At 27.7% G+C, this 23,045-nt stretch overlaps 1 protein-coding gene across 2 annotated transcripts in view; it reads left to right on the forward strand.

Moving 5' to 3' along the window:
- The first annotated feature begins 2,290 nt into the window (after positions 1 to 2,290).
- LOC129959954 (uncharacterized) overlaps positions 2,291 to 23,045 on the forward strand; it is a 98,441-nt gene continuing 77,686 nt past the window's right edge. Inside the window, exon 1 of one of the 2 annotated variants that reach the window (XM_056072875.1) lies at positions 2,291 to 2,574. In XM_056072875.1, coding sequence (XP_055928850.1) covers positions 2,564 to 2,574 — 11 coding nt within the window. In that variant the 5' untranslated portion in view covers positions 2,291 to 2,563. Of the gene's footprint in view, positions 2,575 to 13,398; positions 13,531 to 23,045 lie in introns of those variants that run through there. The other variant, XM_056072874.1, reaches the window with a different exon arrangement.

Consider the following 23,045-nt stretch of genomic DNA (forward strand, 5'->3'; position numbering starts at 1 on the left):
ATTAGTCAATTGATGAAAAATCATTTAAAGATACTTAGGGGTGTAAATGTGATAGATATTTGGTCAAATAGAATGACCAGTTTCGTGTTAAGTAAATACAGTTTTTTTTTTTTTTTTTTTTTTTTTTTGTCATTTCTGCAAAATGTATAATAGAAATGTCTAACATTCTTTAATATTCTGTTATAATGTTTTTTGCGTAGATGCATATGGATTTCAAAATTAATTACAATTAATTTACATTTTAATATTCTACTCTAGACAATGAAACACGTTTTTAATTTCTATTTTATAGTATTTCATTTCTCTCAAACTCTTTCTCTTAAAATATTGACATTTCTCTTGAAATTTTAATCTTTTAAATTTCTCTTAAATCAAATCTTATTATGCCAAGTAAGTATTGTTTTATATGCACAAAGTAAAGAAAAATGCCCATTTTATACATTTACGCTTATTAATAAAAATTACCCTTAAATAATATATTGAATTTATTTATTAATGAATTAACTTGCTTATGAAATAATTAGCTTGATGAGTTAACTAATAAAATACTGAAAAATATGCTTTTCTCTATTTTTATTTCCCTTTTTGTATATGTCAAGTAAGCATTATTTTCTATAACTGTACGTAAACATTTCCTAAAATTTTAAAATAGAAATACTTAATTTTAAAGCCGAATTTATTTTTTCAGAAATTTCCTAAATTTAAAAATATATTTCGAAAACAAACGGTTAAACTGATTTTGATTTTTAACCAAATTCTGGCATATTGCTTCAATCCTCGATTTAGAAATGTGCTAGTCTTTTAATACAGTATAATTAGAAAAATATGTAAAAAACAGAATTGCAAACCTTTTGCTTTGCTTTAGTTGAAGAATTAAGTATATACTTCTATATCAAAATTTTTAGAATTTTTAGATAAAAATTTTGATTTTTTTTATTCTTATGACAGTATTAAATTATTCTAAAATTTTCTTTCTTCATTTTTCGATTGTTTTTTAAACTTGGAATGGACAAATAGGCAATTTCTGGGGATTACATGATCAGATTAGCATTATTTTTTCACTTTTGGAAGGAAAAAAAAATTTCTCTTGTCCTAATTTTTAGATCCTGCTTTGAATTTATTTGCATATTTTGATTTTTTTTACTTGCAGTCCTTAAGATTTATTTATATTTCTTTATCACGTAATTGCAACTTATTCCATATTTGTAGAAAAAATTTATGTAAATTAGTTTCACATTTAATATCATCAAGATTAAAATTATTAAAGCTGCATTAAGTATGATTAATGAAATATAATAAAGACTTATTCCTTTTGTTACTGACAATTATATGATAACTTTTTATGTTATTTAATTTTGAGTTGGTGTTTTTTCTTTATTTTATTCTTTTCTTTATTTCTATAGTATCAACGTCCAGACAATTATACATGTATCCATTTCCAAATTTTTAAAAATATGTTTTTTACTATATTTAGGGGTTCTAAAGAGCTTTTTTTCCTGTTTATTCAGGAATTTTGTTTGTATATTTAAATTTACGTATTCAGGAATTTTGTTTGAGTACCTGAAGCTTTGAATTCGATTATACTACGTATCGAACGTTTTTTTCAGAATGAATCAATTTCATAATTATAAGTTTGCTTTTGTTAAATATTTTTTTTTTCTTTTTTCATTCTAAATTTAATGTTTATGCGCTTGTTTTGTGTTTCGAAGCATTGGAATACCACAGTACTTTTTAAAATTAAAAATAAGTTAAAATTAATTTATTATAAGAGCACTATTTTCCTATTTTCAACTAAATTTTAATATATATACATTCAGTTAAAATTCTGAGAGAGTAAAATGACAATTCGTACTTAAAAAAAATATATATATACAAGTTTTTTCAAAGAATCTGCACAGACCAATCAACTTTGCGAAAACTGAAACTTCTGCGCAGACAGATGAAAGCACGTTGTGGGAGAGTTCGCAACCTGTCTCTCCAGCTGATAACCGATTGCAACTCAATTATTTCTCACTAGTAACTTGAACTTTCCTCTTTTTACTTTTTAATGTAAAAAAAATCTACTCCATCTGTCGAATTTCACTTTCTGGGAATCGGGTTGATCCCACCATCCAAGACGAGAGACAGAACTCCACAAAGTGGATTTGGACCCCTGATCACCCCCCACTGCACAGCACCTGGCTCTGCGTGTCGTCAATGCTTCGCTAACTTTCCATCCGAGAAAGATAACAATTGGAACAGTTTCAAGGTTTGGGAGGAGGTGGCGTACGACTGGACACAATGTGTTCCTCAGAGCGAATCTTACTACTTCTTTCTGGTAACAGAAAAGAATTGAGCGATACATGTTAAACACATCTTCTCTCCAACGCACTCTTCTTTTCATTAGGCCCATCCTTCCCCATTCAATTTCACTTGGCTGAAGATGGACTAACCTTCAGAAAAAAGAAGATTAAAATAAATGAAAACCGTCTGCAACTGTGGAACGCTTCTAGCGAAATCAGAGCTATCCGCTGGTACAGGCATTTCTTTTTAGATCTCCAGCCTCAACCTTTGGACCATTCTCATGCCCGTTTGGTAAGTATTAGGAATTTTGCTAAATCAATAGCCCTTAGCTTTCCAAAAATGGTCGTTTTACATATTATTGTACATTTATCTTAAATATCACTAATGGACTAAGCTCAACTGTACAGTTTCAAAGTTGCAAACATTTTTAAACCCTGTCTAAAAAATATTATGCCTTCATAGCAAGATTTTTCATATGAAAAAATTGTTTACAAAATATGAAGAACGAAACAGAATTAGAAATATGATGGTACGGAATTTACCACGTTGGCTTCTGCTTGAGCCCTTTGACTCACACATGCAATTCACACTTATAATCTAATTTGGTAACTTCTTATCTATTATGGAGATTGTAAAGAAGAGGGTCATTAATTAGGCAGTAGCTATTAAGTAAAATTTGATCATTAATTTACAATATGAAAATATATGAATTTTATTTACTATAAAATATTTTATAATAAATAGAAGTACATTATATTGTTTATATGATATATAAGAAATATATTAATATTATACAATAAATAATAAAATTTTATGTAAAAATTATTTATATAACATTTTATATTTTATATAAAATACAAAGTTTTTATTAAATTTTCTTAGAAATTTTGTTTTGATAAATATCACCTGCATTGATTTCACAATAAGCATAAAACTTAATTTTAACTTACAATTAATGCAATTTTTCTCCACAGATTGACAATATGTTAAAAAAAATACTTTTGGTTTCCTATCTTACTAATAATTTCATAAAATCACTATTTTTAATAAGAATAAATAAATTGATGTTTTAATATGCATTCATGAACTGTCGATGAAAAATAAATTTCTGCTAAAAAAATTATTTGATGGTCAAAGATTTTGATAAATATGGCTAGATAGACATATTTTTAGAAATAAATGTTTATATTTCCTTGTTTCATACAATTAGATGGTATTATATTCATAAATAAACATATATTAATAGCTATTGTTCTAGATATTCATACATTTAAATTATTCTAAGCAATTCTCTTTAAGTTCTCCTATCTCAGATTAAAATTTTTATGTATGATTTTAAAAAATATCCCAACCGCAATTATGTAGAATCTGTCAAAAAACAAATTAGGTCTATAATTATGTAGCAACTAAGTTGCAATTAGATTTCTAATCTAAAGTCATTTTAATGCAAATTTTGTTCATGGAAAATCTTTTACAAATTTTTGGAAATGTTAACCGTAAAATTTATTCTAAAGATATTAATGAAAGATGCTTCCTCTTTTAGTATGAATGTTTTGTATTCGGACTGTGCTGAAAAATATGTTGATTTGCCCGTATAATAGTTTGAAAAATAATTGAAAACAGCTTGCTTATTTTTTATAATACAAATTTATACTTGTAGCTTTTTATGCTTTGTTGCATTTTTCACGTCTAACAACAGGACAGTATTAAATAATAGACTAATTGGGCTTTAGCAAAATGGTGTCATTGATCGAAGAGCGTCTAAATATTTACTGTGCTGATTTTTTTAAAATTTTGTAGCAACAAATTATTTATTTGTAATTTTAAATATGTAAAAAAAAGTTAAATGTTGAGTGGAAAATATAATTAGGTCTTAACCAGACATTTATCTTTTTTGTGATGTCACATAAATACATTTATCAATTTAAAAAAATTATGCACATTTAATGCATGGTTATTTTGTGTGTGCTTTTTATGTTATTGCTAATCATGTATATGATTGTGAGGATGGAAGCTCATTTGTAAAGTCGTATTTTTAAAAGGCTCCGAATCATGAAATTGTAAATTGTTAATTTGAGAACAAGTGACTTTTTCCTTCTCCATTATTTTATTAAATAAGTATTTTCACTGGATCACAGGTGTTTCTAGATACAGTTTTGATAGGATGTCAAATAACTGAAGCTCTAAGTGGTCCACTTTGAGCTTCTGAAAGAAACTGATTCGAACTGATTTTTTGTTGTTGTATTTAATTACTTTGTATAGTATCAAAATAATATTTAAGGCTCTATTCTTCTTAACGCAGCGAAGGAAACTTATCAACCTCATTAAAAAATGTTGTTCAAAACAAAAAATCCGTGGCACGAATAAAGAAGATTATGAAGCTTTTACAAAATGAAGAAATAATATCACTATTCAATTGAGAATAACTTTAAATATCTTCATTCAACCACTAAAACATTTATAGCGAATCTTTTCATTCAGTTGAAAATGACTTTACATACCTTCAGTCAACCACTAAAACATTTATTGCGGACTTTTTCATTACCCGTTGTAAGATAATCTCATTTATTCTTATTTCCCTCCATTTATATTCTATATTCTAAAGTAAGCTGAGAAGATGATCGTTTCCCTCCCTGTGTTTTAATAATAAATAGTAATCTTATGTTTTCTCAGTATCTCATCTTTGAAAGCTACAAAAATATATTTTTAAAAAATTAAATTGCTGTGTAATCTTTAAGATTTTATTGTCTTAAAAGACTACAAATAGCCAATGTATATTAAATTTCCTCAATTAATTTGATTTAACTTTGTTAACAACCCATTTTGAAACAACGCAAGAGTTATTTAATTTCCCAAATGTAAAAGATGTCACATAAAACATCAAGAATTCAGACTTAGGTTCATGCTTAATAACTGACTGTTCAAAATCATGAGGCTTTAACATAATAAGCTGGTTTGGTGCGCATTTAAATATGTTGGAGTCAAAAGTTCTCCAGCTAGTGTGATGTAGAAGCTTGGAGAAAGGGGTATCGGCTCAAACGTCGACCTCCTCATTTAATATGGGCTCAAAATTAACAGATATGTTCCAAAATAACCATATTGTTGCTTCACAACGGGGCGTAAATACAAAGAAGAAAAACAATGTACCTAGAGTGGATAAATAGCCCCCATACTTTGAGAACATAAGGCATTTTGTAAATAAACAAAAAAAAAACCTACTAATTATGTGGAATAATATCTTCAATTACGGTATTATTATAATCTAAAGTTGGTTATACCATAGATAATTTCCATATGACATGGTTGTTAATTTCTTAAAAGAATGCTGTGTGAGATGAATCTGCGTTATTCGAAATTTTAAAAAAATACCTTCAAACAAAAAAAGAGGTCAGGTTTAAAAATAAAAAAAAAAAAAAAAAAAAGCTATGCTGTCATATTTGTAAACGAAGAAAAAATATTTATTTAGTTAATTTACTCTAAAAGTTTGATACATTAATATGCATTAAATATATTTTCTTCGTCATCACTATTAAGGACTATTATCTAAGGGCGTTTTCTTTGTCAAAAAGATCTTCATTTCTTAACTTTCTTCCGTATTATTTTGGCATTATTCTCTTTAACTTTATTATCTAATTCAGTACATTTTAGACTTAAAAAATTAGTTTACTCTGATTTCTTTTATCTAAGAGAGTTTCATAAATTTCATTGCAAGTTACTAGATACTGGTGAAGCTCTGTCTAAATATCTTTAGTGAATGAGTCTTCATTTAAGAAACATAGTTTCCAACTGTTTCGATAAGTCTTTTTTTAAATAAATTTTTTAGACTTAATTTGGTTAATATTTGCAAGGATGAAATTTTGAAATCGATTTGTCGCTTACTTCCTGGAGTACTATAATATTCAAGTTTTCTATATTTATGGGTTCTCGATAACAATACATTTTTTTAATATTTTCAAAATGTTATTTTAATTTCAAAAAATATTTAATCTAAATTTGACCCCATACGTGTGACATCACCTGGTAGTGAATTGGGAAAAAAATTAGATTTCAAGAGTCAAGACCACTTATTATAATGAATAATAAATTAAAAACTATAAAATGGAAAATAATTTTTAAAAATAACTTTTTTAGTACACTGATGAAAGAGCATTTTCAAAAGCGGCTTCAAATTTATTAATGTTAAGCTTGTTTATTTTCCCTTGTTCAAGATTCCTCTGATATGTATTTGCTGTATTCTGTATGTAATTTTTCATCAAAATCATTGCTTGACGATTTTTCAGACTTTTAAACCACGTGATTCCATGAGATCCGAGTGTTTTCATTAATTTTTTAAAAAAAGTATTAGAGTGAAACAGTGTTAAAAAATGCCTTGTTAGGCAAGAGTTACATGTATGTACATCCAAATTTAGCCTATTCCACACACACACACACACACACACACACACACACACACACACACACACACACACACACACACACACACACACACACACACACACACACACACACACACACACACACACACACACACACACACACAAATCGATTTTTGGATGTTTATCTGTCTGCATGAAATAGGTCTTCAGGATTCTAAATCGGTGTAAATATTTTCTAACAGAATTTATGAGCATTTTTTAAATCGGAATTGTAATCGTTTATTGCTGTGATTAATAGTTTAAACTTTTTTCCTCAGACTATGATTTTTCTAATGTAATAGCTATTATAAACATAATATCTCCAAAGGTTTAAAAAAATTGAATTTAATATGCCTTTTTATAAAAGTAATAAAGATAATAAACTGACATTATTGTTATATAACTGTTTTCTAAGAAAATATCAGAGGTGTAATAAGAAAATAAAAGGTGTTTCTAAAATCACGAGACGAATTTTAAGAATAGGTCAAGCACACAGAAATAAGTTTTTTGATAATAAAATATGGAGTCGAAGGTGAAAACGGCAGCTCCAGTAGGAGACCGTTTGTTAACGAATTATAAAGTGGCAAAAAATGATACTTCGAACACACCCGGAAAATTTATAAAACATTATAAAATGGTTTCCTTTTTTTGTTTCTTTGTTCTAATTGGCTGTTTTAAACTCTTTTTGAAATTTTTTCCTAGATCTGGCGTTTTTCATACTGCAAATACCGCTCCGATACCAAGTATATTCTTTTATTTTGACTATTATACTTCAACAAAACAAAAAAGATGATATCATTTGAAATTTTCGAAATTTTGTCACTGCACTCATAACTATGAAAATTGAGCCATTGATTCTCACATCATTTTTCGGCACATTCCTTGAAACCTATTAATCTATAATTTCCTTCAGATTCCTTAAATGGTATGACGGTAGGGAATTCATTTATTTGCAAATCATTTTTATGATTACTCATTAATTCAATGGCAAAAGCCTTCCTGCAGCGATCGCTCTTTGCGATCTCATATTCTGTTGTAAAAAGGACTATTTTCTCTATGTGTGACTTACTTCTAAAATTCGTCTCATAACTTTTGAAATATCTTGTACAAAACTGTTTGTTGTTAGACAGTATTGTGGCTTGATAATTTAAGATTAATCGAAATAAAGAAAACTTCCGATTCTGATGTATTTTACGGAGGATTCAAAAATATCCTTGAGTATTTTCCAATTTCGTAACATGATCTCAAAGTGAGCAAGAAAAATTCGAACCCGATTACGTCATGCAGTCAGCGGTGACTTCCTTGATGCACTGAAAAGTTTTTGTATTTGCGGTTGACAACAGCTAGAATGTAAATAAAGATATGCGTTAAAACCAGTTTGGATATTAACCCCTTTTCTCATCCTGACTCGAAGTGATTCGAAAATATTTTATATTGTCAAAAGATAGGTTTTTTTTCGCTTTATTTGAAACAATATTACAGTATTTCGTATAATGAAGTGCATCTACAATTTCTTAGTTCAAAAAAAGTTTGTTTTCTTATTTAGAATGAGCCGTGACAGTAACATACGTTTTGAGTGCATGAATATGACAGATTGGAGTTGTTTGGTAATTATATATTGTGACACTTATTTGGAAATTGAAGATGATAACCTTTCTTAGTACAAATCCATACACTCGTTGTTTCAAGTTCATTATCAATTTGGTCTGGGGATGGAATCGGATTCAACCGATTTTCTAATGTTATGGAAGTAAGCACATATATACTGAATTATTGTATTTTTATCTCAATTAAAATAGTTTCCGATTTTGATTAGAGCATTTAATTTTTGATCGAAAGAACTGTATTAATAAATATTTATAGGACCTTAGATGCCTTATTTTGGATTCATTCTATTATCTTTTCACTGTGTGAATGAAGCCACCGGAATCATCATTTAGCAATAATGAATTATTACTTTGCGAATTAACATCAGGAAAGGGGAAAAGACGTGTAATTGTTTACCAATGATCGTCCTCAAAGAACAAATTCCGAGTCTAACCCTAAGAAGCGGTGTTTTTACAACAGCTTTATTAATTGGCCAACTAAGACATTCAATGTTCCAAATCACGGCGGCTAGGATTAGAACCGTCAATATATTTTTTTAAAACTCCTTTATTGATACCCAGTATCTTCATATTGGTCTAAAAATTAAATAAAAAGTTATTTTGTGTTACAGATATTTGATCCGTTTTCTTTGAAAATGGTGTAAGTTCTTTTTATGTTATACGGCGATATTTAAGTTTCTGAATTTGAATGATTTGAAAAATATTGAAATATTTTAACACGCTTATTTTATATTTTTTAAAATATTAAATTGATTTAAATTTATTATATGATATTTTTTTTAAAAAGTTTATAATTTTGATGACATCAAACGGACTTGCGCCATTTTCAAACATACATTTGTTTATTATATATGAGATTTCAATTGAATCAAACTTCTTTGTGAAATTTTTATTAAATATTAAAAAAAATTAAAAGGTTTTATTCAATATTTCTTCAGGTAATGCTTTTTAAATAATAACAACTTTGTATTGATATATGCCATTATGAAAACGTTTCTGAAAGTAGTCATGATGTATTAAAGGAGTATATATTTACATATCGCTAAATGTTTCGATGTTCCTCGTCAGAGATTAATTTAGTGTTTTAAAATCCGTATTTTCATCAAACGAAATTTTATACAGAATTGTATATTTTAATTTTTAAAATCCTTATCCAACATATGTTTAGAAGTTTACTTCTTCACCATGATTTTTTTTTTATTTTTGCCTTCTTACAAATGCATTTTCTAGTCGTTTCATCGAAACAAAATCAGCTTGATTCATTTCATGTAAAATAATTTGTTTTCGGCAGTGTTGTATGACTTTGAGGACGTTTAGGAATGGACAGTAATTTTCTTCTTCTTAGGGATAACTCGATAGTTCCAAAATCGGCATCATTTAGTTGGTAAGAATATCCAGAATATAAAAATTTGTGATCAATAATTTTTATGATATTTTGGAATAACGGCACAATTTTAAGCCATATTAAAGCTAATTTTAAATTCCTATTTTGTCCAGTATATATATCGCTGTAGGTTATTACATTAATATTACTATTAAATAAAGAAGTTATGTGGTATAATTTTTGAGCTAAATATGTCTTTGAGGAAAGTGCACTTACTACACTTTCAATGTAATTATATTTGTAATTTCATTAAATACTTCAGTTTATATTGACAAAATTTTGAAGGATATTTTCGGGAACTCTTTTGAGATTAAAAAAAAATTCCTAGAAGATTGCATACATTGTTATTATTAACTAACAACTTGTCAAAAATGGACTTAACCACTTTCAAAGAAAATCGCTCATTTAAATATAATTTCACCTTCACAGATACTTTGTTAACTGGTAAGATGCAGACACCCCCAAAGTCATTGCACTTTAATGAATAGTAGTTAATTAGTGGTAAAGGAGAACGGCAGAAGACAAAATTAATTAGGTATTCAATTTTATTTAATTAGTAACAAATTTTGTCATTACATTAATGCAGGTACATTTAATGGGAAAACAACTTTTAATTTTCCAACAACTAACCTTCGATGAATTGTGGAGTTTCTGAAATGGCAAATTCAATCGTACATAGTAATTCTATATTTTATCTATTTCTTGAAAAAGAGTTTTAATTTTTGTTGCTGTGAAAATCGACCAAATGCAGATTTTGCAACCATTTTTTCATATTTTGTGTTTGGAGTAAACTTAGCATTTTTATAATCATGTCCAAGTTTTATAAAATTGAGCGCATGAAGTTCGCGCTGGTCACTAATGATAGAGAGAAATCTTTCAGGCTGAATTATTATGATTCTTATTATTATTTAGTTTGCGTATATATTTAAAGATTGAAAATCTTTATAGAAAAAAATATCATTTGAATATCGCTTTTGTTGAAATTTATTAAGTAAATGGCATGTAATTTAGAAATGCAATGGCGTTATTTAAACAGTGTAGACAATAAATACAAATATTTTAAGCAGATGCTTTTATATGTGTATTAAAAAGGAAATTTATATGTGTATTAAAAGGAAAAAATATTTATAAACAATCTGGAGTGTAAACAATGAAGAATAGAAAAGAAAGGGAAAAGGTTATAAACACAGACAGACAGACAGACAGAGAGAGAGAGAGAGAGAGAGAGAGAGAGAGAGAGAGAGAGAGAGAGACTTATTGAAAAATTATTTTCATTTTCAGTATATTGATTAAAGCGTTTTTTATATTTATGGTTTTTTCCTTTTTGGCTTTTTATATATTCAGGAATTCATGCTACGAAAACATTGGAATCTAAAAATTAATATTTCTCAAATTTTCTGGTGGCACTACCTTTGTGAATTTAATTTTTAGCTTTACAAACTAATAATTAATATCTCTAAAAATATTAAAATACTCTGTTTTTATCAGGAATCAATAACTTAAAAAAATTCCAAAATTATAGCACGTTAGGAAGTGAATGGAAAATCGACTGAAAGATTCCGTCCTTACATAAAACATTCAAAAAGTAAGTAAGAACTTTCAATAAAAATATTACATTGCTATCGGCTATGGCGAATCAGTTAACTTTTATTTGTTTGGTTACTGTTCTGCTTTGAAATTATACTAGGGCTATTATTGGGTGGACTTTGAAATGTAATTGATTCATGTTACCATGATACATGTGAAATGCGCGCGACGAACATTAATTTTGAAATCCATCGCTCAGTTTTCAGGAGGAAAAAGAATGTAAAATCGTAACACAGTATAAGATAACGTATAGTTAGTTGTTAGATGATAGCCTGCGTAGTTCAGTTGTCGATTGTAACGTAACGTGATTCCTTTTTAAGCAGGATCATATAACAAGCACGGACCAAAAGGAACCCTAATGTCCAAGTGTCCATTAACAGACTCAAATAGTGTATCTGTGGTTCAGTTAATTCTTAAATTTATGAATATTCGATTTCGCAGAGGAGACTCGGCAATTAGGACATCGTGATCTAAAATAAAAAGGTAGAAATCTAAGCTCAGTACTTAAAGAGTTAGAAACAAATATTAACTACACTTTTCATTTTATTGATATTTCTCCTAATAAGAAGCATCCTATGAATTTGGTTTAGCGAGTCTGGATGATGACTTCTGGAATTTCTCAGCTTAACCTTTATGTTCATTTTGTATAGTGAACCATACATACAACTTTATAAAAATATACTGTTATTATTTTATTTTTATGTTTGTACCCCTAAATATGTATGTTTATTATAAAATACACATGTCTAAATGTTTGTTCTTACACATTTTTATATATACATACCTATATAGATTTTTTTTTTTTGCTTTTCTTCAAAAAAGCAATTTTGCCACGATAAGGCTTAATCATTTGAAGGATTTATTAATTAAATTAGAATTCCAAAATTCTTCGGCAGAGGGCGATCCAATAACTGGTATGAAAAATTGTGTTTCTAATACTGAAGGGTAGAAAATCACTGGCATAAATTGAAACCTAATACATATATACTGAGCCTGATTTGACTCGACCTGCACTGTGAAGTTCATTCAGCGAATAAATCTGAAGAGCAGGAAATTCTAGAGCATATCCGTGAAAACAAGCTCAGTCTATTGTTACAAGACATGTCAGTTAGCCTCATCCTTCTTTAACTGTAACTAAAATACATCGTTTCGATTACTGACAAAATGTTATCCATGTCTTGGATCGCGTTTTCTTGAGTTGTGAGTTTCTTCACAAACAAATCTAAAAATTATCTGAAAACTTTTTGATGCAGATCTGATGGGATGAAAAATCTCTAATGCAGTGATTATTCAGGGAATTTGGGAGAATAGTCAAATGATAAAAGAGGTTCGAAGAGTTGGCGAGACAAAAAAATCTTTTGTAACTCATACAGGAATTGATAAATTTCAACAACATAGAATCAGATATCCTTCTTAAGATTAAGTGAAATTAACAAAATGGGCATTTTTATATAAATTATTCGGCATAATTTTATATAATTAATTCGGAAAAATTCTATAAAAACTAGTCTGGACAGAGTTTCAAATAATAAATGCAGAGAATCGCTTCCCAAATGCATCTCATTTCTGTAGGACAGGTTGGACTTCAATATCATCATTTATCAGAATTTGATACAAATTATGATAAATGGTACCAACAAAATTCTTTAGATTTGGATCGGAGTTTTCTTGAAATATGCAGGTTTTCCTTGAGTTTCTCGTCGAGAAGCCTGAAGATAATCTTCTTTATGGTAAACATCTGTCAAATTGTGCCAGTCCCCTAATAAAACGAGTAAAGGTTGGTTGAAAAAGACTTTATATTTTCTGTACATTAGGAAGACATAATGGCGCGTTTTTCACTTTATAAAGTCGAATAAGATGATGGGCAGAAAAAATACTATTCCCCGGGCATCACTTACCCTTGCTCCGCCACTGCTCCTAATGCATCCCATTTTTATAGGGCACCTCATCCTTCCGCCAAAGGTGCGAATCCTCTGTAACGGACCGTCCGCCAGACACGTGACAGGTACCGCAAGTCAGCCGAGAGAATCCAATCGAAAACCACGTGTTTTGCAGATCCCCACAAGAGGCCGAGTAGGCGAACAGCTTTGAGGTGTTCGACCGGGTTCAGTTGCCCACGCGGGTCGAGCCTTCCCCAAGTTAACCTCATTCGCTTCTGCCAAAGCGTCTCCGGCCTCAGTCGAGCGAGAGACTTTTCCCTCTGAGGCTTCTCCACTTGGATTACATTTGGTCAACAGAGCAGCATGAGAGCGAGGTAGGTTTCACTTCATTGTCTATTCCAGACGGGGGAGAAAGATGGGTTTGAAATCAAATAGAAATCGGATTCGGGATGTTGATTCGGCTTAGAGAGCAACTTTCATTATTGTATCCCTTTATTTCTTTGTAAATATGCTGATTTTTTGAAAAATTTATTTTTCTTTAAAGAATTTAAAAAATATATCAGTTTATTTGGTGCAGATTGATTCTTTTCTTAATTTCTGATATTGTTTATGGTAGGTAGATTTCAGGCAGGATTTTTTAAACTGATTTTTATGAATATCGAATTTAACTAATTGTCTATTGTATGCATGCTAGTGGAAATAGATTGAGTTGAAAAAGAGTAGAAATTGTATTTGAATAAATTATTTGGGATGTCGATTCCACTCAAGGTGTTTCTTTTTTCTTTATAAAGGTATTAACATAAAACAGCTCATTCAGATTAATAAAAGAGCATAAAATTGATTGTATGTTTCTGATAGTTGGGTACAGAGTGGCTATATACTTCATTTTCAGATTTTGATTTTCAATATTGGTTTTGGTTAGTTGTTATTTTATGAGTCTAAAATTGAACTGTTTGTTCATTGCACAAGTAATGGGGTGAAAGCAAACTGACTTAAAATTAAATGGAAAATGGATTCGATGGAATATTTAGTGAGTGTAACTTTTAGCATTATTTCCCCTCTCTTCTATGTGAAATCATTGCAATTTAATATTTATTCGAATTCTACATGAAATTGTGGAAATGTTCGAGCTAATTTGGCAAAAGAATCCGTTTTATCTTTCATACTTTAAACTGCTTTTTTATACAACTAGAATTGTTTTTCAGGTTTAACCGAAACGAATCAATTGATTTCTTCGTTCATTAATCTATTTTAATTCTGAAAATTAAGACAGATATCTCAAAATACAACATTTCTAAAATAGTAGGTTTGCAAAATATGTTAACATTTGGGACATTGAACATTCTTATTCAAATTTGACCAAAATAAATGTATTGAACTTTAAGATATTTCAACGCATTTGAGATTAAACGATTATGTTCCATGATTTTTGCATAAAAATCTTTCAATCTGTATACATTATGCGTTATATGCATCAATGCATCATTTCAGCATTCGGTGGAAATGGTTATTGCATTCCACATGGTCGAAAATTAAATTTTACCTTTAAGATTATTAATCGTTTCAACTTATTGCCAGCATTTTTGTGATTATTTCTTTTGTCTTTCGTTGATTTTAATTAATTTATATGAATATGATTTCACGCTTGAATGCTATATTTTAAATTTAAAAAGATCATTTTAAAGAAAACCTTATATAAACTTTGAGCAATTTTTTTTATTAGGTCGAAACTTTTGATTTAATAACAGAGTTTAATTAGGCGGCAAGTCATTGTGCCCACTTACCATTTTATTTCATATTTTGTTAAGAAAATATTACTTAATATTTACAAAATTAAATTAAAACATCAAGCAATTTCCTTTGTAAAATCTAAATGCACATGAGAAAGGGGAAATATCGTCTAAAACCGAATGATTTTATGAATTCTCCATTTTATTACGTAGGAGGTTTCTTAGAAATTTCGACAAGTTCTCTGCGCAGGTAGTGGATCAAAGTTCGAAGGCTTTATTTTAACAAAAAGGAAAACCAGAATTCAGCAAGGCTGTTGAGTCCGTACTTATTCTCACGATATCACCTTGTGTACTTTTAACATCCATAAAGAGCAAGTTCAAGAACATAAAAGTGATGGTTAAAGAACTTTTGACGTCTGTATTCTTCTTGTATGTCGTAGAACGAATACCGGGATTTTTGACGACGCTCTAATATAACGATTTTCATTGTTGAGTAATTGTGCCTGCAATTTTTTTTTTCTCTTGAACCACGAACGAGTTTTAAAAATATTTTCTATACGAAATTACTGGTTATTTTAAAGATTTATTTAGATGAAAAGCTTATGAAAAGAAAAAAATAGCAATAAGTGAATAATTATTTTATGTGGAATTTATAAAATTTTAGCCAAATAATTGTTTTAAATATATCACAGGATTTTGATACTATTAATTATTAATACCTAAAAACTTTTCTGCTATTAATTTGCATTTAATTACTTTTGAGGGTGGGCTTTTTATTTTTATATCAACAGAATGTTTCTTATTAAGATTTATAAATTTGTTTTCTCAAATAATTTTTTATTTTATTTTTAAACTTTTTATGTTTTTTGTGTTTTATTGAGGGGTCTCATTCTACCAATTGAGAATAATTGCTTGCCTAAAAGTGAACCATTTAACAAAGAAAAAAGTTTATTATAATAAAGTAGTGAAAAGTAATCACATTAAATAAGAAATAATAATATTTAGTTTTAAAAATTTGATTAACAGAAATTTTAAATTCTTTTTTAGTAAGATTCATGCTTTTTAAAAAAATCAAAATTAAGTGGATACAGATTTTTAGGAGAATAGTTTGATATTTCTAGAGGATAAATTATATTTGAAAACATCAAAAATTATTATTCAACCTGCTGCCAAAAATTAAAAAAAAAGAAGATAAAATTTATGTTCGAATCTTTTAAAAGTAAATTTAGATCATTATCTAAGCAACATTTATTTTCCATCACCATTTTTTATAATCGTATGGGCAATTTTTTAATCGTGATCTTATGAGTATTTTCAGTTTTTAAAAATGGGTAATTTAATTTTTACAAATTAATTAAAATGAAAAAGGTCTTATGTATACAAGAAAAACCCTGTTATTATTAATTATTTTAAAGATTTTTTTGATAAATTAATAATTTAATTAGTAATGCTAGTATCCATTGAGCATATCGTTTTTCTAATGTGGAAACTAATTATTTATGATCCATTCAGCCAATTTTCTAGAGCTTTTTTTAAAGACTTAAATTCCTTAATCTTTTGATAATTTACAATAGTTAGTTATTCAATTATTAGGAATTTTTTCATTTTCATAAAACAATTTTTATCAATGGTTCTAAATTTTTTTTGCAAGTTTAACGCATTGAATATCACAATATAAATAACTGTATTCATATTATATCCACTTAAAGAGTTAATTTCAAAATAACTTATTGCATTATTCCACCTTGACACTAAGCGAATAAATAAAAAAAAAATAGCACTAAAAACCTTAATAGTATGTCCTTCATTGTAATAAAAATTGCATGCAATTTGTTACATTGTAAGTAAATCTTCTCTCTTTTGTTCTTTTATGAATATGATTTTTCGTTTAACGTAAAATGAATGAGTTAAAACATAAAACAAAATGAAGTTTACCAAAAGTAAAAACGCGAAGAAAACCTCTTTATAAGTGATTCAAGGTCTTATATCGCGTCCTTCATGAAGTAATGACTTTCACAACAAATTTTGCAGTTTATCTGTTTATGGGTCACGTTTACAAACTCTTTTGTAGTTTAAACACATGGTTATTCCCATAACATTCCCTTTCCTCATTCTTTTTCCCTTCGCGCATTTTTCCTTGCGGTTTCATAGATGATTATTTTTCTTTTTCAACAAACTAAAATGTAAAAATTGTAAACAAAAAAAATTAGAAGTAGATTTAAAAAAAAAAAACTCTTTGATATTCTTCTTCCTAACTTTTAATATATATATTATACAGATACTCTAATGTAATCGACGTGAATGAATAAATCTAAAGAAAAATAAATGAAAGAAACATTATTAGTGCTTTTTCATCTCTCTTTTATTTATTTTTTTCGTCTCTTTTCTTATTTTTAATAGCTTACTTTTTAATTGTTTTGCTAAGTTTTATTTTATTTTGTCAAATCCACGACAATATCATCTATTATTATTCTTCAAATTACTACCAACCCTGAAAACCAAGCCTTGTTATATTCAGAAAATCAGATGACTTTTAGTTTATGTGAGATTTTCTAGCGTGATATTTTAAATGGTTTATCAACTTCAGTGAATTTCAAAACCTAGATTTGTGTTTCATAAAAGTTTACTTCCATATTAAAAATCTGAGCAAAAATCTTACTATTTAATCCATTTTAATTACTTTGTTTATATCATTTGCATAATTCTTTAATATCTATTCTAACAGGCAGCTATTATCATTGAAGTTTCATGCTTATGTTATTATATGAAGGACAACAGAATGAAATTTTCATCTGAAAGAAATCAGATATCATTTCCTTCATATCTGGAAGTTATGCGAGGCAAAATTTAAATCTCCTAATCCTTTAAGACCCTTGTCTTTCAAATGGTTAATTTAATTAGATTAATCTTATTCAGAGTCTTATACCTTCTGATTATCCGTATTAAATAATTTAAACATAATGCTATTGAAAATATTTTTTTCTAGTTGAGTACAGGTGTAAACACTTGGATGCTGCTGATAAAAACTCTAAAAATTAAAATATATATATTTAAAAATGCTAATATTTAATTTTATTGAGGTGTCACATCAAGAAACATTTGTTTACAACTCCGTCGTTATCTTCAAGTTATATTCCCTTATAGACAAAACAAACAATTCATTAACAGAAATTAAAAATCTGTAAAGTAACTTTGAAAAATGTTACATATTTCATTTAAGCAATGAACATGATCTAGAAGCCGTGACAAAGTGAAATTAAATTTTGTATTTGTTCATATTGGAATCTTCTCTTATAAAGCCAAATTGAGCCTGGTGCTTGTGGTTATTTATTTAATTATGGACGGAATTTTAAACAACTCAAATTTTGATTTATTTTTAATTAAAATTCTATGCCTTTATTCTTAATTCTTAAAATAAGCGACTTTTGCATGCATCTTGTCTTATTTGATATATGTTGAATGTTGTTACATGAATGTTCTGACTAAAGTATAAAGTGACAAAAAAATCTTATAAATAACTGTAAATTACTGATAATTCTGTTACTGATAATTACTGTTAATACTGATAATTGTTCTGTCAGTCATAAGTAGAAATGCTTGTCATTATTTATTTTAATTAATATTAAGCTATCATTTAGTTTCTTGATTAATATTTAATTAAATAATATAATTCTGATAGAAGAATAATTAACTAAAGTTCTAATTCAAAAAGTGAAGCGTAAATAGACCCGACGCAATTTAATAAAAGTTTCCAATAAGCAATTGTAAGATTTTCTTTTGATATCGTTGAAGTAATACATTATAACAATTACTCATTGAATGCTAAAAAGGAATGTTAACAAGTTCATTGAATTAAACTTTTGAAAAATTTTCAAATAAAAAAAACCTTAAAAAATATTAAGACCAAATTATCTGTTTACTGAATTACAATGTCGACAAAATTAAATTAATTTTGCAATATAAAACATATTTATTCAATAAAGACGAAATATTTAAATTTTTTTTATTTTTCCGAGACAGATATTTGATGATACTTGAGTGGGCACATCGGCATAATAAATGAGATCTATTAATTCTTTAATTGAATGCGAGAATTCTTCTATAAAAAGTCAGTTCGATCGAAAGATAGAAAACAATGAATAAATAAAAACAAAATAATTTTGATACTTTGAATATGGAATGATTGTAATTTATTTTTAGATTTCATTTCGATTTATTAGTTTGGCATTATGTTTTGAAACTATTCGAGGGATGTTTTGAAAAGGATTGCGCAATTTTGAACGGTGGCCGGATAAAAAATGCAAGATTAGAGTCCTTCCTCTCCAAATATCTACACCATACAACGAAATCTATTTTTAGGAGGGGGGGAATGGATGAGCATGAAATTATGAAGAATCTGGCCTAGTTAGATACAAAATGTATGCAAAAAAAGTTGAAATTAAATTTTTAAAAAATTTGATTTAATTACTTATTATAACTAGTCAGTACTAAAATTTATCGGTAAGGACATAAAATAGCATTAAACGAATAAGCCAGCATGAATTAGTAATGAAGTTTATTTTACCTCGTTAAGCATTAAATCAAGGATTCATATTCAATGAGTTTAATTTGACAATAAATTTATCCAAAGTTTAAATCTCAATACATCGCTTGTTAATTCAATTTTTGAAGCTAGTAATGACAATAGTCGATGAAGTAAAAAAAAAAAAAAAAAATGCTGGTTTGTATAAAGTAACAGTTTTCGTTCAATAAAAAAAAATAGATACTACATCAATCTAACTCGAATTTTATTTATTTTTTCTGAAATACTGAAATGGAAAGTAAATGTGTTCAATTTAGCTGCGTTTACTTAGTTAAAAAGGTTGCAGACGCTCGACCTTGGTTAATAAAAAAAAAAAAATTAAAAAAAAAATGACAGTTGGATTACTTGGAAAATCAAATACTTTCATGTCATAACTATTTTACTTTAAAAAATATAACAAGAAAGTAACTTCTAACTCTTTCTGAAGTGCTTACAGAAGTTCTTTTGTCAGTATTTGAAACAAGTTTTTTGAATCAAGGAAAAAAAAAAAAAAAATACGCTGATCTAACGCATTACTTCAAATTTATTATATACTAGTTAATAAAGTTCAAGCAAATTTTATTTAAATATTATAATATGCAAAACCTGTTTCAATACATTAAATATTGAAATTTTAAAAAAGTTCAAAAACAGCGGTAGAGCCGTTCAAAGTCTTAATGTTGTAGAGTAAATGAGTACTAACAAATTTCTTTGTTTCAAAAACATCTGTATTCAATTTTCCAAAGAATTGATAACAACTAGAAGAAAAATTGCACAAAAATGAATTTGATATCTTTGTAAAGGTAAAATTTTTAATTTTAAGACTATGCAAATTTTTTCAGAATAATTTCCTTTAATACTTAATTAAATATACTTCTTCAGATTTTAAATCTGAATACCAAATTTTATATAACTAGTTTTCTTCCTGTTGTCGTGTCTCGTATACTATTTGTACTAACTTGTGTGTGGACAACCGGACAGACAGTCTTCATTTGAAAGAATTTCTGTTAAGATTTCAAAAATATACAAATTTGGATTATAAACCGTATATCTAATTTCATCCGTCCAGCTCAAAAAGTTTTTGAGTTCTCGTCTTCACAGACAGATATAACTCCAAAAATGTATTTTTCTGACGCAGTGGGGTCTGGAATGTGGAGATTCGTCAAAATCTTAAATTTGAATTATTTCCAAATTACAATAGTTTCTTTTTGTCTACTTCGTAAACTAAAAAATAAAAGTGAATCGCCCAGGGGAAAAAAAGGGTTGATTGAGATTTTTTTCAATTTTGCAGGGTTTTTTAGAGTCTTGTCTACGTTTATGCTTAAAATAATTTTTTTTTAAATCTTAAATTCGTAATACATTTTTGTAATCCTTTCAAAACAGCTGAAATTAATTGTCCAAAAGAATCACATGTTTGTTTATAAGAACTTTAATAGTTTCTTTTCAATGTTCACTTTATTACTTTGTTAAACCCAAGATAAAATATACATGAGCTGATTAATTATTTTTTTAATGTGAAATGAGCTAACAAGGACAGGTTTAGATATTTTTTAATTTTGCATATTAAAGCAATCTAAAAAAGAATCGAAATACACGAAATCCACTCAGTATAATTTGGATTATTAAATTTTACAACAAAATTTAGTGTAAGTTTAAAGTTGAGGAAACGATATTTCATTGGAAGATGTGTATAAGAAAATTACAAAAGATAACAAAAAGTTACCTTTTTATGCAATGAATTTAAAACTTTTTAAAAGAATGGTTAAAAGTTTTTAAGTATGCCTATCATTTTCTTATAGACCATAAATTATCGTATAAAATGCATGAGACTCATTAAATGTGACATTCATTACTTTTTTTTCCTTCTGAAAAGTATGAAAGAAAATTGAGTTGAATAACCGAGCTACTAGCAGATTTAGGAGGATTAAAAATATAAACGAAAATTAAAATTTAACTTTGGATAAAAATTGTTGAAATCTGCTGTCATTTTATGTTGTTGTTATTATCAATTTTAAGGAATTTTATTGGCTGATATAAATGTTTATATATATTAAAATTTATGCAGATAGTTATTTAAAAAAGTAGTAAATAAATAAATTGTTGTAAATATAATTTTGTATACGTAATTATATTAAGTAGTTAAGTCATTCAATTAGAAGATACCTTAAAATCAAACACATAGTGAAATTTAAAAAAAAATTAAATTAGGTTCGAACATCTGATACGAACAACGTAGCGTGAGGATATTTCAGGCTTTATTCACCTATTGTTATTTTATCTAAGAAGTTTACTCTGTATTATATAGAAGAAAAAATGCTCACACAAAATGTACTTTTATCGCCACAATTACTCCAGGAATAAATTCTGTATCTAAAACAATTAAAAATATATTTAAAAATGTTTGGGAATGACAGAAAGAAATATTCAAAAATGAAATCAATATCACTGAAAAGCTTATTCTTTGAATTTTAATGTGGTGTAAATGGTTTTAGTGCTTTAATATGGTCTGAATTTATTAGGGGAAAATTTTTTAAATTTTGATTAGTCTTTAGTTAAAAATATAATTAAAATTTTGTTTTTTTCTTAATGAATACCATTCACCAAAGAAGTAACCACGTGCCTTATTTAATAGTTCTAAATTCAATGACTTGGCCTATATAATGTTTTGAAAGAGTATTTAGCCATGCATGTTGTATGCTGCAATGTGCAGGTAGTGTACCAGCCTATAAACATTTTCATATTAAAGTCATTCCACAGTACTATGAAAGGTTTTGAGAGACGAGGTGGCTGAGTCTTATTAGTTATATTTAGTAAAAATCTTTTTAACACACAATTACTTTGAACAAAAAAAATCCATTCTACTGTGATCAAAACTAATCGAGTTATGAAACTTTAAATTCCATTTTTTTAAATAAACTAACCGCTGCCTTGAAAATTTCTCGTTTCTGTATACCCGACCTACCGCCTTTTTGACACACGATAATCAAAATGGCTTTACTGATGCTTAGAAGTTCTGAGGGTGCTGTATTAGTTCAAGTGATGCTTTCTTTATCTGATCAAAATCCAAAATTATAAGATTTGGGTGAAAATACCAATTATACAATTTCGAAATGGTAGGTATTAATACATATTCCATCTTCCCTTTAATGGCTGCAACATATAAGTCACATCTATATCCCTATTCTTACAAATACATTTATTCACGTTGCGAGTAATTTTCAAAGTAGTTTCATTTGTACCTGTTAACTTTTCTGATGTCAACAGTTGAAATCGAGTCTACATTTAAGAATATGTCACTGTACCACTCGAAAACTTCGTTATAAAGAATAATCGTTAAATATAAATTCGCATATTAAGTTATAAAAGCTAGAAAGAAAAGACTGAAAATTATCTATTTTATTGATTTTAACACATAACTCGAGCTGTTAAAAAGATACCAATCTTATTTCTTACAGGTTAATTATGAAGAACATATTTTTAATAGAATTTTCACACTTTTATAGAAATTGAAATGCCTCATATATGAAACTTTTTTGAAAATGTAATTCCCTTAGTATTATATATCAAATGCTGTTAGTATTTTTTTTTCTTCAGGAGT

The sequence above is a fragment of the Argiope bruennichi genome, chromosome X2 (genome assembly GCF_947563725.1).
Source record: "Argiope bruennichi chromosome X2, qqArgBrue1.1, whole genome shotgun sequence".
In the NCBI taxonomy this organism is placed as follows: Eukaryota; Metazoa; Arthropoda; class Arachnida; order Araneae; family Araneidae; genus Argiope; species Argiope bruennichi.